The following is a 15742-nucleotide window of genomic DNA, read 5'->3' as shown; positions in this document are numbered from 1 at the left end:
TGCGGGGAGCCGGGCGGGCCTGGGGCGCCGCGGTGCCGGGTGGGGGCGAGCAGGGCGTGCGCATGTGGAAGTGTGTAGGTTACGGTCGCGGAGCGCGGGCGGCTGGCCTTTGCCCGCCGCGAGAGCCCCGCGCTCCAGGTAGCGGTGCGCGTTCCTCAGGCTGAGAACCGTGTGCACGCGTGTGACCCTGCCAGCTGACGCCCCTCCCCGGAGCTTTTGCTTTTCCTATTGGAACTTAAAATAATAATAATAATAATAAATATATAAAAAATCCTCTCCAAAGCTCTTGCAGGCTAGTTGCCAAAACTGTGTTCCCATTTTTTGCCGTTGATAATCAGTGCGGTTGTATTTTGTGAAACAGTACTTGAGGAACTGCATTGTGCCAAGTGCAAGACAAGACCCACATTCGTGTTTTAGAACATATTCAACATATTAGAAATCGGGGTTAAGAAAACGTGATAAAGAGCCTGCCCATGTAGTGCACGTCTGTATAATACTAGGGAGGCTGAGCCAGAGGATCCCAAGTTCAAGGCCAGCCTGGCAACTTAAGTAGACACTCTTTCAAAATTAAAAAAAAAAAAGTGCGGGTCAGGTTGCCATGTCTATAGCTCAGTGGTAAAACACTGCACTCCTGAGTTAATTCTCCAGTACCACAAAAATAAATAGAAAGAAAAGGAAAACTTGGTAAAGGAAAATCAAACACACGTTAGCAATCTCTCTCTGTCTTCAGCTCAGAAACAGAGCAACTGAAACTACTATGTAGATTATTAACCAAAATGCTTTTTTAAAAAAAATACCAAAATAATTTCCCTAGGAGATACTTAGTGTGCTTTAAAATGTTCCTTAACTTAAATATTTTGGCTATTATAGGGTTGTAGTGAAAGTTTTCTGACAATTTTTTTTTTTTGAAATTTTTAAGGTGTTAAAACAACATCAAAATGGCTTCAAAAAGAGCCCTGGTCATCCTGGCCAAAGGAGCAGAGGAGATGGAGACCGTCATCCCTGTGGATGTCATGAGAAGAGCTGGGGTAAGTGCTGTTTACTAGTCCTTGTCAAAAGGTTTGGATTTTTAAAGACATTGAATAGAGTGAAACCCAAAGTACTTCATGAAATATTTCAAATATGTTAAAAAATACAGTGATTACATAATAACAAATATCTGTTTATTCACTGCCCATGTTTAATACTTATTAACATCTTGCCTTATTTCTTTCAGACCCATTTCTTTCTTCTTTTTGAGAGACAGTGTGGCTACTCTGTGCAGGCTGGCCCTGAACTTCTGGGCTCAAGCAGTCCTCCTACCTCAGTCTTGAGTATCTAGGACTATAGGCATGTGCCAAAATGCACAGCCTTGGACCCATTTCTTAAAGAGCAGTTGCTTTAAAGAAACATACTTAAAGAGCTGGGGTTGTAGCTCAGTGGTAGAGTGCTTATCTAATGTGTGAGGCACTGGGTGCAAACCTCAGCACCACATAAAAATAAGTAAATAAAATAAATGTATTGTGTCCATCTACAACTAAAATATATATTTTTAAGGTTCTGCATTGTAAGGTCACTTCCAGACTATTGTCAGTGTGCCAGACTTCATGCAAGGCATTTACTTATATACACCTTAATAAGAACTGTTAGGCATTGCAACCCATTTTACTGTTGAAGAAACTGAGGAACAGAGACGAAGTGTGCCCAAGTTACAGAGTTTTAAATAGAGGAGCCAGGTGGTAGACCCATGCAGTCTGGCCTTGTAGTCTGCTTACTGTATACTTTTCTGGTTCCAAAATTGAAAATCCAGCTTATTCATTTGGTGTTGCTTGTTAATATTGCACTATGTGAATGTGCCACAACCTGTCCATTCTTCTGCGTCCAGCCTTGCAATGCTGTGGTACATACTATACTTACTTATTGATTCGTGCAAATGTGGGGAAGGCTTTTCAGACTCTGCACCTAAAAATGGAATTGCTAGGCCCAGGGAAAACCCGCGTCATCGTCATAGGTTTTGCCAAGTTGCTCTCCAGTGTACCAGTCTGTAGTCCCACCAGCAGGGTAGAAGAATGCCCATTTTTTTCCTAGTATCAACTCTTTGTATTGTTAGCTTTTTAAGTTTTTGCAAAATAACGTGGCATTTTATTTTTTAACTTGCATTTCTACCTTATAAAAATGCTATGAGGTTTAAATGCAACGGGAACCTTGCAAGATGGGTTATTAATAGAATGATCATGAAATTTATCTCCTGAATCAGATCACTTGTGGGAGAAAGGATTTTCTAGCCAGACGAGGTGCCAGGACAGTGGCTATAAGTTGGGGTTGTCCCAGGCAAACCACAACAGACCTAGTTATTAAATACATAATCAGTGTAATAGCTTACATTCAGTATGGTTTTCTTGCAACATTTACTGTCAAGTTATTTTAAAACCCAGGAAAGATGTGAAAATGTTACTCTTAAGTTTATGTCTCAGCATTCTTAAATATGATGTCTTTCTCTTAGATTAAGGTCACGGTTGCAGGTCTGTCTGGAAAAGACCCAGTACAGTGTAGCCGTGATGTTGTCATTTGTCCTGATGCCAGTCTTGAAGATGCACGAAAGCAGGTTTGTTTTCTGTACATAAAATTATTCCTTCATATGGCTTCTATGTTAGTTTCTTGAAATGTCTTTTAATTATATATAAGGTCATTGTTAGAATAGACTTATTTTAAGGAAATTTTTTTCCTTGGAAATATTCTCCACCAAACTTGGGGGTATCACCTTTCTGCTGTACCAAGACCTGGCAGTTGTAGATACTGCTTTTGTGTCCAGGAGGTGGGAGGGTGGTGTGTGGATGAGTGAATGGGTGCGAAGGCGGAGGCGGGTGGAAGCCTCTTTTTGTCCTTTTTCTAAAGCTGTTTGTTTGTGATACATAGTATTTGGGTTCCTTTAACAAAATTATACATAGGAGGAATTCTGTGTCAGTCCCCACTCCCCCGCTTTTCCTCCCCCTTCCCTTCCCTGCTCTTCCTCCTCTATTCTATAGCGCTATCCCTCCTCTATTCTATAGCGCTCCCTTTCGCTCTTCAGTTTTGATTGTTTCTTTCTACATGTACATGAAGAGGAAATTCCATTTGGTGTATTTATGCGTGTGTACGACTTTGTTCTGTTAGATCCGTCCCATATTTCTTTCTCTTCCTCCCTGCCTCTCACTCTCCTCCTCCTGCTCTGCTGACCTCCCTGGGTCTTGAAGACAGCCTACTTGCTCCCCTACTGCCTTCTTTCCTTACTCTGCTCCAGCTTCCACACATGAGAGGCAACATTTCACCCGTGACTTTCCAAGTCTGGCTTATTTCACTTACATGATGTTCTCCATTTTCATTTAAAGCTGCTTCTCAGTTGTTTGATTCATCTCAGATGAAACAGCTTGTGCAGAATGGTTGGATTACAGGATGGATGATTCTACTAAGATCCTTGCTTTTGTAGTACCTTTAGATGGATGGTCCTCACCTTGAGGGTGACAGGCTCTCCTGGTTATCTTAGGGAAAGCTGGGTCCCTTGTCTCAGAAACTCTTGCCCACCTTGCCACAGGTTCAGATGGGCGTGTCAGGGCACAAGAGGTGGGCTGTGCCATACTCAAGGGGACAGTGGCAGAAAGGGGGCAGACCGAGCTCACTATGGTTGTGCTCTGCCAGAACCCAAGCAGAGTTCCCCATGTGAGTCGTCCTCACAGTGAATATTTCATGGCTGGCTTGTGGGAGAATTGGAACATTGTTAATATATGCAAGTTCTTTTTTTTTATCCTGTTAAAATGAGAAATAGAAGAGGAAAAAAAAAGATTCCTCTTTTCTATTTTGTCCTGTGGTGTCTTGAGTATTTTAGATCAGCAGTTAGCTTTGTAAGTATTCATTTAGTTAAATTCTAAAGAGTGAAAGAAATTAGGTACTTCACTTCCATTTAGTTTTTTTTTTTTTTTTTTTTCTTTAAACATATTTATTTATTTATTTATTTTTTTAGTTACTGGCAGACACAACATCTTTGTTGGTATGTGGTGCTGAGGATCGAACCCGGGCCGCACGCATGCCAGACGAGCGTGCTACCACTTGAGCCACATCCCCAGCCCCCATTTAGTTTTTTGAGTTTTTGCTTTGTTTAAAACAAGTCAGATATTTATGATATTAAAAAGTAATTCTAAAAAGTAGATGTCACACTACTCAGGAAGCTTAGGCAGGAGGATCAAGAGTTCAAAGCCAGCCTTAGCAATTTAGTGAGACCCTGTATCAAAATAAACTATACAAAAAAAGGCAGGAATGTGGCTCAGTGGTTGAGTACCCTTCAATCCCTGGTACCAAACTTTCATTTTGTAATTTAATGACTAAGATTTTTAACCACTTTATTGTTTTTTTTTTTTTTTTTTTTTTAATATTTATTTATTTATTTTAGTTTTCGGCGGACACAACATCTTTGTTTGTATGTGGTGCTGAGGATCGAACCCGGGCCGCACGCATGCCAGGCGAGCGTGCTACCGCTTGAGCCACATCCCCAGCCCATCACTTTATTGTTAATGCAATTTCCATTTTGTAATTTCAGCAAACATGAGGGTTTTGTTTTTTTTATTCTTTTTCTCCACATTTTGTATTGGTGCATTATAGTTGTACAAATTGATGGTATTTGTTATTACATATTTTTATATGCACACAATGTAATAATAAAATTTGGTCAACATCACTCCCCATGGCTTGAGATTATTCAGTTTTCTAAGACGTTTTGGTGTTTAGGAAGCTAAATATTGTGTCATTTTTCTCTTTTCCCCACTAAGTTCCATCTTTCATAAAATTAAAAATATTTTTTCCTGTGTTTTTTATTTAGTATTTGCTTTTAAAATTGCTCCATAAGCAGGATGTGGTGGTGGTGCACACCTATAATCCCAGTGGCTCAGGAAGCTAGGCAGGAGGATCAAGGGTTCAAAGCCAGCCTCAGCAATTTAGTGAGACCCTGTATCAAAATAAACTATACAAAAAAGGCAGGAATGTGGCTCAGTGGTTGAATACCCTTCAATCCCTGGTACCAAAACATATATACATATGTACACACAAAACATACGTATATACATACATAAAATTGTTACATACATTCTTCTCAAATAATAATTCAGGGCTGGGATGTGGTTTGGCAGAGCATGTGTTTGGCAAAGCAAGGTCCTGGGTTCAATCCCCAGCATGGTGAAAAAACAAAGGACGATTCATCTGAGGAGACATATATAAAGTTGAAGTGTTGAGTGTCCCTTTCTCATTCTCCCTCCGTCCCCCACTCTGCTCTCCTTTAGTGGCTGTGCCTCTCTGATATCTGTATACACTCAGCTGGGGGATGTGTGTGTGGCTTGTGGGCTCGCATAACGTGCATCTGGGTATGTGTGCTGTTTATACTTTGGTCTGTGTGTGTGACAGCCTCGCTGTGTAGCCCAGCTGGGCTCAAACCATTGTTCTCCTTCAGCTCGGGCACCCTGGTCTCTTACAAGAGTGCAGTTACCTGGAGCTGCTGCTCTGCCACGTGGACATCCTTTTATGTTACTCTGTTCATATATTCTGCATTTTTTTTTTGCTAGTTAGAAACATCCCATCATAGGAACTCAGCATGGCTTATTTAAGTTCTTTTTGGGGGTGGTTTTGGAGATTGAACCAGGGCCTCATGTGTGCTGTATTGCTGAGCTACACCCCAGCCCCTAACTATTTTTCTTTTGACAGATACTTGGATTATCTCCCATGCTTTATTTGTATCCACATTTAAAAGACAAACGGGTTATTTGATTGTCACTTTAATTATATATTTGAAATAAAATGTTCTTTTTTAAATTTTTCGAACTATTACAGGGACCATATGATGTGGTGGTTCTGCCAGGAGGTAATCTGGGTGCACAGAATTTATCTGAGGTAAAAGCTCAAATTTACTCATACACCTCCAAAGGCTGGACAGGGTGGGGTCTAAAGCAGGCATTTCAGCATCTACTTGTGTTCTGTGCAGTTTGTTATTTGGATATTTTAGGGAGAAGGTTGTGAAAGAAAGAAAAACAACTAAAATTAACCAAATGGTATTATAAACTTATTTTTATTTTAAAAAATATTCTAATAGCTTTTGTATGAAAAAGAGCTGAGCCAGTGGTCAGTTACTATGAAGAGAGGCACCCACAGTCCACAGTAAGAGCATGTGTGTTTCCCCAGATGCAGAAGAGTGCTCTGATATTGTGAAGGCTGACACAGGAAGCTGGGAGGCCAGCCATCTGCTCAGCAGTCACAGTTGAGGGAGGTTGTGGGGACTAGAGGTGCCAGCATGAATGAGAATGGCTTCAGGGGGGTCCACAGCCTCTTCATTTTAAGTGTTGTGTGAGGAGTGACCAGGGAAGAAGAGATGGGAGGGGCAGGTAAGCAGGCAGGGGTGGGGCGTACAGAAAGACTGGAAGAGGCGCAGTGGACATTAGGGAGGTCTCCTGGTCGGTCTGTCCTCACTCTGCCGTCTGAAGACCCCCACGCTCCTCTGCCTCTTTCTCCATGGAGAACAGAACCACAGGGGTCATATGTGCCAGGAGACAGTGCTTTCTCCTGTCATCTTTAAGCAAAGAGAGATGCTTTTCTTTTAAGACAAATGCCTTGACTGGGGTAAGAATATAGGTATGATATGAATTTGATAATTTTCATATTAATGATTTAGAGATATTTTGGGGAAATAGATTGAAGCTCTTGTGATTGAAGCTAAAATCAAATTTGGCCAAAGATTCCTGGCGAGAGACTGGTTTACAGCCTAATCATAGCTGGCTGTCTTTGGTTTTCTTTGACAGTCTGCTGCTGTGAAGGAGATCCTGAAGGAGCAGGAGAGCAGGAAGGGCCTCATAGCCGCCATCTGTGCAGGTAATGTGCCCCAGCAGCGCAGGGGGAGAAGGCTTGAAGGCTTCCATCCTGGTGTGCCTGGTTTGGGTGGCATGAAATCATGTCCTTTCAGCAGAGTCCAGTTGTCTGCTCAGTCTTTTCTGTACCCTTGGTCTGCATTCTGTGCAACTTACTGTTTTCTGTGTTCGGTTGACCTCAGAGGAAAACAAGGCCTATGGAATTCAGTGAACAGCTTGTCACAGCAGATCTTCCTGCCAGCACAGTCAGCAAGAACCTCTCAGACATAAACACCGCAGCTCTGCCCTGAGCTTGCCCTGCAGGCTTGTAAGCCAGGGCGCTTGCAGCCTGTGTCCCGGGTGTTTCCTAAATCTCTCTGTCAGGTGATCTTGGGCCCCGCATCATCTGCCACATAACTGAGAACAAAATCTTTTAGTGCTTTGTAGTTGTCCCTCCATCTTTGAGGCTTTGTAGCAGTATTCTGTCATCTGTGTCATTGCAAGTGCATCCTGTTGCTTTAAGGTCAGATGCTGTCCTGCTGTCGAGCATGTATCCCTGGCCAGTGCCCTTCCTGCTGTGGGTCTTCGTGAAGTGTGTCTCAGAAGAGCCAGTGAATAAATGCAGCATGGTGGGTGGTTTGGTAAAAGTGACATGCTGGTGTTTGTTCAGTATGTTAGGCCTTTTAAAGAGGTTGCAGCAGGGACTCTGCCCCAGCACTGTGCTCATTTTCCTCCAGAGGGCAGGCAGGTGAGAGCAGACCCTAGGGATGTCACTTGCTTTTTCTGCTCTCACACAGGAGTGGCATCAGAGGTTGTCAGAGCTGTCATTTGGGCAGGGCACTGTTGTCTGTGAATTTCTTCTCATGCTTTTAAAATCTCCCAGTTTGGGTATAGTTCAAGGATAGGGCACCTCTTTGCATGCCTGAATCCCTGGGTTCCATCCCCAGCATCCCCTAAAAATCCCGGTTTTAATTTCTAACATGGCACACAGTGAGTAGTGTGACCCACAAACAAACTGAAGGTGTCCTAAGACCTCCAGTGCTTGAAAGCTGCCGTCTAGAGACTGGGAGGGACGACTGAGGCCCCTGCCCTGGCTGACCTTGCCCTTGGGTTCCCCGGTGCGCTGGCCTCTTGCTGCCTGCCCCGGGTCAGAAGGGCTTCTCCAAAGGCCCATAGTCACTGTGTCCCAAGCAGCTGCTCCCTCCTGGGGAATATGTCATGGGTCCTATTAGTTTGGTCTCTGACTGCTCTGCTGCTGGGAAGCTAGCCTCATTCTCAGGTGCTTTGACCAAAAGAATAAAGTGAGAGTCTGCCTGGATTTGTTTCCTTATTACTCTGCTAAAAGCAAAACCACATGACCTTTAGTCCTGCAGTGTCATGGAGGTAGCAAAATTACCAGCCTCATGTAGCTCACTGTCTTGTGCTGGGATAAGCTTGACTACCATGCCAGGAGTATGGGCCCTACAGTAATCGACTTTAAAAAAGTAAACTACACTAGCAGTGTGTTTATCCTGTTCAACATCCAGTACCACCATCTCTGTACTGTGTGCAAAGTGGGGGCACAGAGAGACAGGTGGTGAGCAGTGGATGTTGCAGTGATTATGTGGATGGGGACGATGGGACAGCAGAGGGTGGCAGGAGGGGGCTGATGTTTTGGTTTTGTGGGTCTAAGGATTGCCCAGGGTGCTCTACCACTGAGCCACACTCCAGCCCTTTTTTTTAAATTTTTTATTTTGAGACAGGGTCTTGCTAAGTTGAGCAAGCTGGCCTTGATCTTGCCAACCTCCTGCCTCAGCCTCCCCAGTAGCTGGGATTACAGGCGTGCACTGCTGTGTCTGGTTGAGATTTCCCTGTTTAAATCAGCAAATAAATAGAAGATTCTTTTGGAATGTGGCAGTTAGAATGTGGGAACTGCTTTTGAACTGAAAGAACATTAGGTCAGTCCCTGATAGTAAATGAGAAAGAGAAATTGGAAGGGAGGCTTTCTTGAGAAGAAGATAAAATGAGCTTTACTATGAGCACGGAGGGATGCTCAGGGAGTTGGCCAGGGTGTTGTTCCTGTAAGTCTCCACCTGATGGTGCTGTGGGACGAGGATTCTGCTGGCTCCACCCTCAGGTCCTTGCTCAGAGCAAATCTGGAGGGGAGACTGGCAGCACTTTCATCCACCAGAGGCTCAAGTAGTAAGAATAACAAATATCTCCTTTAATTTTCCAAGCAGGATTCCTAGGCCACAGAAAGCAGCTCTGAGCTTCATGACCAGGCATCAGTAAAGTCCTGTGTCCACAGTTGCATAGGCTTTTAACCCTGCCCCAGGGAGCAGCCTAAGGACTGCTGGTCTCGCCTTGCTGCTGTCCTCACTGAAGCCTGCTTGAAAATATCAGCTCGTGTAGGGTTTCTTAGTTCTTCAGATCTTACCAAATAAAAACTGAAGAGTGGTGGTTCATGACATGCTGGTGTTTGTTCAATGAAAGTTGGGAGATAGTTATTCCATTTTCATAGACTTTTAAATTTGGCTACCACAGTGGTTGTAGTAGTTGTCTTGTGTGTAGAATAAGTTAGGGTGGAAAGAGGCGTGTTTGAGGCTTTTGATTTAAGGACTTGATGAGGACTTGGTTTGAAGCTGACACAGGCAGAAAGCCCCGGAATCGGTTTCCTTGGCTTGCTGTATGTGGCAGCTGTGCTCAGTGTGGCCTGCTGTGTAGAATTGCTGTTGCCAGGAAGGTGCACCTGTGTGAGCCTGCAGCAGGCCGGGGTCCTCTCATCCAGGGGAGACCTGGGGCCTTAGAATTTTGTGTGAGACTTAGAAAACAAAAAGTATAGTAAAAACTTTTCTTTAAAAAAGTTTGAAGGGGGCTGGGGATGTGGCTCAAGCGGTAGCACGCTCGCCTGGCATGCGTGCGGCCCGGGTTCGATCCTCAGCACCATATACAAACAAAGATGTTGTGTCTGCCGAGAACTTAAATAAATAAATAAATAAATATTTTAAAAAAATAAATAAATAAAAAAATAAAAAAGTTTGAAGGTAAGGTGGTAAGGCTGGGGACTGCCCCTGAAGCCCTGTGCATGCAGGGCCAGTGCTTCCGCTGAGCTACCTGGTCATGACTTAGGGCGATTGCTAAAGTTGACCATTTCCAGTGAACTCTGGGTAGAAATCTCTGGCTAGTGCCTATATATTTTCAGGCTTTATCTTAAGAGCAGGGTGCGTGATTTCACATGGTGACATTTCTGCATGGTTCTTTACATAACTAGTTTTTTCTTTTTTGGTGGTGCTGGGGATTGAACCCAGAGCCTTGTGCATTGCGAGGCAGGCACTCTACCAACTGAGCTACATCCCCAGCCCCCTGCCTAGGTAGTTTTAAGAAGCTCTCGTGCCTTCATATTTAAGAGTTAGCATTTCACAGTTGTTTCCTTCCGGGCAGGGCAGTGTGCTCTTCTTACCGCCTGAGTATGTAGATGGCTAGAGGGATAAATGAACATTAATTCTCTGTTTTTCACTTTCAGGTAGAAAAATAAAACAGCAACAAAGTCCAGAAGTTCAGAGGGTACTGGATGCCCTTAATGTGTAACTAGATCTTTCTTTTTGCCAAGAGTAAGGCAGGAAGTAGACGCAAGGTGGTCTCCCCCACCTTTGTACTCGTGGTGCATTGGGTCCCTGGGCACATTCTGTTAGCCTGCCTGTGCTTCACAGGTGTCAGGGTAAATCTTTTTGATTAAGTCGTTATTGAAGTGTTTTAGATTTGTGTATTTTGCCCCATGTGCTCAGCAAATAATTTATTCAGAGTGTACTTTACCTCTCCTACTGAGAAGTGTTTAATTTCAGAACCACAACTCTGTTTTATGTAAGAGCTTTTAATTTTGAAGAATACATTTGCTGTTAGAATATCAAAGTATGATTTTCCTTCGTCGCCCTCAAGTTTTTATTAATCTTATTTTTAGGTCCTACGGCTCTTTTGGCTCATGAAATAGGTTTTGGAAGTAAAGTTACAACACACCCACTTGCTAAAGACAAAATGATGAATGGGAGTAAGTATATGCTTATGTTTTCATATACAAAAAGACCTCAGAAAACTTATTAGCACCATCTGCAGCTAGAATGGGGTGTTCTGGGCTGGGGCGGATGGCCTTGGTCCTCTGCAGCTGTGTCACGGGAGCTGTGCTCACCTGGGGCTGCAGAGGCAGGGCTCTGGGTCTCTGCTGTCACAGACAGAAGGTGGTTATGAGACATGCTGAGGTTGTGTTTTTATGAATGCTTTTCCAGCAGCCTACAGTTACAACCCTGTACAGTTACAACCCTGGCCATAGTTTAGAACGTGCCATTTACCCACAGTGCACAGCAAAATGAACCTTGCTTTTTTCTCCCAGAGTGCCTGCTTCCTTGGCAGCATGGCCTGCTTCTTTGGTGACCTATTTCTTTTCTAAATAATAGTTGGGCACTTACTTTCATCATCTTATCTTTTTCTTTTCTTTTTGGTACCAGGGATTGAACTCAGGGCCACTCAACCACTGAGCCACATCCCCAGCCCTTTCTTGCATTTTATATTTAGAGACACGGTCTTGCTAAGTTGCTGAGATTGGCTTTGAACCCACAATCCTCCTGCCTCAGCCTCCCAAGCTGCTGGGATTATAGATGTGCACCACCATACTCTGTTATTATGTATTTTTTTAAAAAATCGGTGACTTTTTGTTAGTTAGATGTTAAGTTGGGAGTAATATCATCTGCATGAAAACTTTTTTTTTTTAAGCTTTGGCTTTGGGCATTTAAATGGAGGAGTTTGGGCTGGGGATGTGGCTCAAGCGGTAGCGCGCTCACCTGGCATGTGTGCGGCCTGGGTTCGATCCTCAGCACCACATACAAAGATGTTGTGTCCGCCAAAAACTAAAAAAAAAATAAATATTAAAAAATTGTCTCTCTAAAAAAAATAAATAAATAAATGGAGGAGTTTGATTTACTTGGAAGTAGTGGAAAGATTTCAGAGGGTGGAAGGAGCCAGAGCAGGCACTTCGCCCGCCTCGCCCACGCCCTTTGCCTCTATGTTCTTGCTGGGGGTGGCGGGGAGCAGGCTGTGAGGCTCACAGCCTCCTCTTGATGAACCTTCTGATACCCAGGACCAGGCAAGGCAGCTGCCATCCTCCTGCTGCTCAGGTGAGGTTTTGCCCTCTGCCCATCCCTCCCTTGTGGCAGAAAGGCTCTGCGTGTTTAAGTTACCAGGCACTGAAGTTAGTGAGTCCCGTCAGGAGGAAGCATGTGACATCTGAGCCAGGCCTAGTGCTCTGAGAGGAGCAGCCACAGGCATCGTGGGCACTGCTCTGTGGGAGGCCTTGACTTGGCCTCATGGTGCACTTGGTGGGGCAGTGAGGTTTCCCCAGGGGAGCTGTCCAGTCCAGAGGCTCTCAGCTTGTCAGGTGTTGAACAAGCGAGTTGTAACTTCAGTGATTCATTTTTTGTCCCAGGTGGCCTTTGTGTTGGTAAGCTCCAGTGGTCACCTGTGGGCCGCCAGCAGCTTTCTGATGGGTGGCCTCACTCAGTTGGGACCGTAGGTGGGGTCTTTAATTTCTCTGAGCCTCGGTTTCCTCATCTGTCACCTGAGAGTAGCAGTAGCATCTTCCCCGGCTGGGGTGGCAGTGAGCTCATATGCACCCCGCGGCCCAGGCAGGTGTCGCTGCCGGTCCTCTTGCTTGCTGTACCCTCCAGGCCGCGTGGCACATCACAGGTCTGGACAGCCAGCCCCTCTGGTTCTCTAGCTTTGCATTTTAGACCCCCCTGGCCTGGTTTAGCCAGCAGTAAATGGGTTTAGTCATGAAAACCTTTCCCTTCACTAGGGGCCCTTGTTTCCTCCACAGTAGTGTAGATGGGAGATTCCCCCGTGCTCTTGTTATTTTGGTGGGTAACTTTTTAAAAAAAAACTTTGTTTAGTGGACCTTTGTTTATTTTTATGTGGTGCTGTGATTCGAACCCAGTGCCTCATACACTGTAGGCAAGTCTACCACTGCGCTACCACCCCAGGCCTGGGGACCTGATTTTTAATGATAGTAAGGTGTAGATTCCTGCAGGCGCTGTTAACCCACCTTGAAAAGCTCAAGACAGCCACTGACGCATGGGGGTTCTACTTTAAGGCGAGGCACTGCTGCATTTTTCGTATTTGTTAAGCCAGCGCTTCCTGAGCTGCTGCTTTGGTGGCGTCAAGACCAGAAACAGGAACAAGGTGCAGCCGTGCCCCGGCTGCACAGGTGCCTGAGCCATGCTGTGCTGAGTTGGGGGGGGGGCGGGGCGCAGCCCTGCTCTCATCCTTCACGGAGGTTCTTGTCTACTTTGACTCCTCCCCTCCCTCTAGTGGCCCTCTGTGTCTGCAAATTACTTAAGTGGGGTCACCGCCACCCAAGAGACAGCCGCAGTCACCCTGGATGCCTGTCCACCTGCAGCCCCTTCACCGAGTTCTGAGCATTTATCTCTGGGCCTCTGTCTCCCACCTTCTCCCCTTACTCCCCCGCACCTCTGCCTGGTGCAGCCCTTGCCAGCTCTCCCTTGAAACAGGGTCTTTTCCCTGCACTCCAGTCTCTGCCGAGGCCAAACCTCAGAGGGCCTTGTGTGCCACAATTTGGAGTTCTGGGAGGCCCTTCTGAGAGCTCGGGAGCCCCTCAGCCAGCCAGCGGGAGGCCTTGTTTCTGTCTGGCTTTATGTGAGACCTGTGGCGTGCTGTGACAGGGCGCTGATAGCTACCCAGTAGTCACTGTCATGCCTCCCCCCAAGCCCTTTAAAGATGCATCCTTGCCGTTCCCACCTGGCAGGTCACTACAGCTATTCAGAGAGCCGCGTGGAGCAGGATGGCCTGATCCTCACCAGCCGTGGGCCTGGGACCAGCTTTGAGTTCGCCCTTGCCATCGTGGACGCGCTCATGGGCAAGGAGGTGGCTGACCAGGTGAAGGCGCCCCTGGTTCTTAAGGATTAGAATGCCTGCCCCAACGGGCCAGGCGACTGATGGTAGTCCTTCTCACTGTGCTCACCAGCGCCAGTTGGTCAGCACGGCAGTGGCAGCCTGCTGTGTGATGTGGCCACCTCGTGCCCCCAGCCTGCACACTGTGCCCCTGCCTCCTGAACCTTGTGTGCAGAATAAACAGGGCGTTGAGCAACACTGCGGCTCTGCTTTGTCTCCAGATTCTTCTGTGAAACTGAATTCATGATCAGTCTGAAGGTGACCACTGAGGTCCCTCTCCAAGAGGGAAGAGCGGGGCAGCGCCTCAGGAGTCTGGCAGTTTCCACCCGCTCCCCAGCTGTGTGTTCACGGTGCAGTTCAGAGCAGTGAAGTGGGCTGTACCCGTGAACTTTGTAAGTCGGCCCCTCCTTTCTTTTGTGGAAAGGGACCTCCGGTGGGGTAAAAACTCCCAGACTGCCCTGTGTCTTTCCCCCTCCTCAGGGAGCAGTGCCCAGCACTCCTGGGAACTCTTCAGCTCCTGCTTAGGAGTAAAAACGTGCCTGGGGTGGGCACACAGTCTGGGTCCTGTCAGTCAAAACCTCACATACCCTGACCACATGACCCAGATGAGATGGGCCAGTGGCTAAGACTCAGTTCTGCAGCCTCTGGGTAGCTGCTGAGATGCTCTGCTGCTAGATTGGCCAGAAAGATATTCTGTAAAGCTGGAGCATTGACAGCCCCATTGGCACTGTGAGGAAAGAACCCGCCTGGGGATGGCCCCTGGTCTGCAGTTGGCCAGCTCCTGGTCTAGAAGGCAAGGCAGATGTTAATTTTTTAATACACACATGCAACTGCACCTTTTCCTTACAGTATGGGGGATAATAGAATGCCAGCGAGCGGGAACAGTGTGGGGTGGTAGTGGGGAGGCCTCTGAGGGGGCCGCACTAAAGCTGACCCCTGAAGTCAGAGTGGGCTGGACTCTCATCCGCACTGTCCAATGCAACATTTACCATGGAGAAGTGGTCTTTGCCCCATGCAGTGTATGTTGTGAGAGAGCAAAAGGTGAGAACACATTTAAAGTTAATTTTCTATAAGAAAAATGAAGTACGTAGGGTAGGAGGCAGTGACAGAGGCATTTTCTGTGTGATGGTTAGAGAAGGCCCATCTGACAAGGGGTCTTAGGGGAAATCTGAAGAAATGGGGCAGGAAAGAGGCAGATAAGTATTAAGAGCCCTTCAGGCAGAAGAGACCAGAAGTGCAAAGGCCCTGGGGCTGGCTCAGGTGTGGAGGGCAGGGAAGGGCCCTTACCTTAAGACTCCAGAATAGACTCTGGATAAGACTTACCTTGGGGCTCAGAGGCTTCCTGGGAGGACTGCTGAGGCAGGGCTGCGATGACAGTGAAGCGTAACCATGTCGGGCATGAGAGGGGACATTTCCCACATTTCTGACTTGGGTCCAAGGCCAAGTGCAGATCTGCTCCTGAGCTGGTAAAGAGCTGCTGAGGGAAGGGGTGGGGTGATTCATAACAGATGAGTTGCAGATGTTTGTAAAATACCTGTTCTTTTCACTGACCACTGAGCCACATCCCAGCCATTTTTATGTTTTATTTTGAAACAGGATCCTGATAAGTTGTTAAGGCTGACCTTGACCTTGAACTTGTGCTTGTCTTGCCTGAGCCTCCCAAGTCACAGGGGTCACAGGTGTGGCACTGTTTTCCATAGAGAAAGGGAAACTCTTACTCTACCAATCACAAATTGCTGATCTGAAGATGGTTCACTGTTAACAGTGATCATTCGCAGGTGCTGCTAAGTGAGGGCGGGGGGGGGGGTTTCTGCCTGCANAGGTCTCCACAGGAAGGGAGATCCTGCGGGGGAGTGTGTGCCCTGTGGGCAGCAGGGAGAGTGTACCCACGGTGGGAGAGGCTCGGAGAGAAAGAGCTTCATCTGGGCGTCTGGAGCACTGGTTTTCCCCGACTGTTGGGAGGGGGGCTCCAG

General features: G+C 46.4%; 1 protein-coding gene across 2 annotated transcripts in view; it reads left to right on the top strand.

Moving 5' to 3' along the window:
* Window positions 1-13967, top strand: part of Park7 (Parkinsonism associated deglycase) — a 14285-nt gene extending 318 nt beyond the window's left edge. The window contains exons 2-7 of one of the 2 annotated variants that reach the window (XM_015501442.2): window positions 920-1028; window positions 2483-2584; window positions 5830-5889; window positions 6792-6861; window positions 10774-10860; window positions 13624-13967. In XM_015501442.2, the coding sequence (XP_015356928.1) occupies window positions 939-1028; window positions 2483-2584; window positions 5830-5889; window positions 6792-6861; window positions 10774-10860; window positions 13624-13784 (570 nt within the window). In that variant the 5' untranslated portion in view covers window positions 920-938 and the 3' untranslated portion in view covers window positions 13785-13967. The remainder of the gene's footprint in view (window positions 1-919; window positions 1029-2482; window positions 2585-5829; window positions 5890-6791; window positions 6862-10773; window positions 10861-13623) is intronic. The other variant, XM_048783660.1, reaches the window with a different exon arrangement.
* Window positions 13968-15742: the final 1775 nt, after the last annotated feature.

The sequence above is a fragment of the Marmota marmota genome, unplaced genomic scaffold (assembly GCF_001458135.2).
Source record: "Marmota marmota marmota unplaced genomic scaffold, marMar, whole genome shotgun sequence".
NCBI lineage: Eukaryota > Metazoa > Chordata > Mammalia > Rodentia > Sciuridae > Marmota > Marmota marmota.
This window is presented reverse-complemented; position numbering and strand designations above follow the sequence as displayed.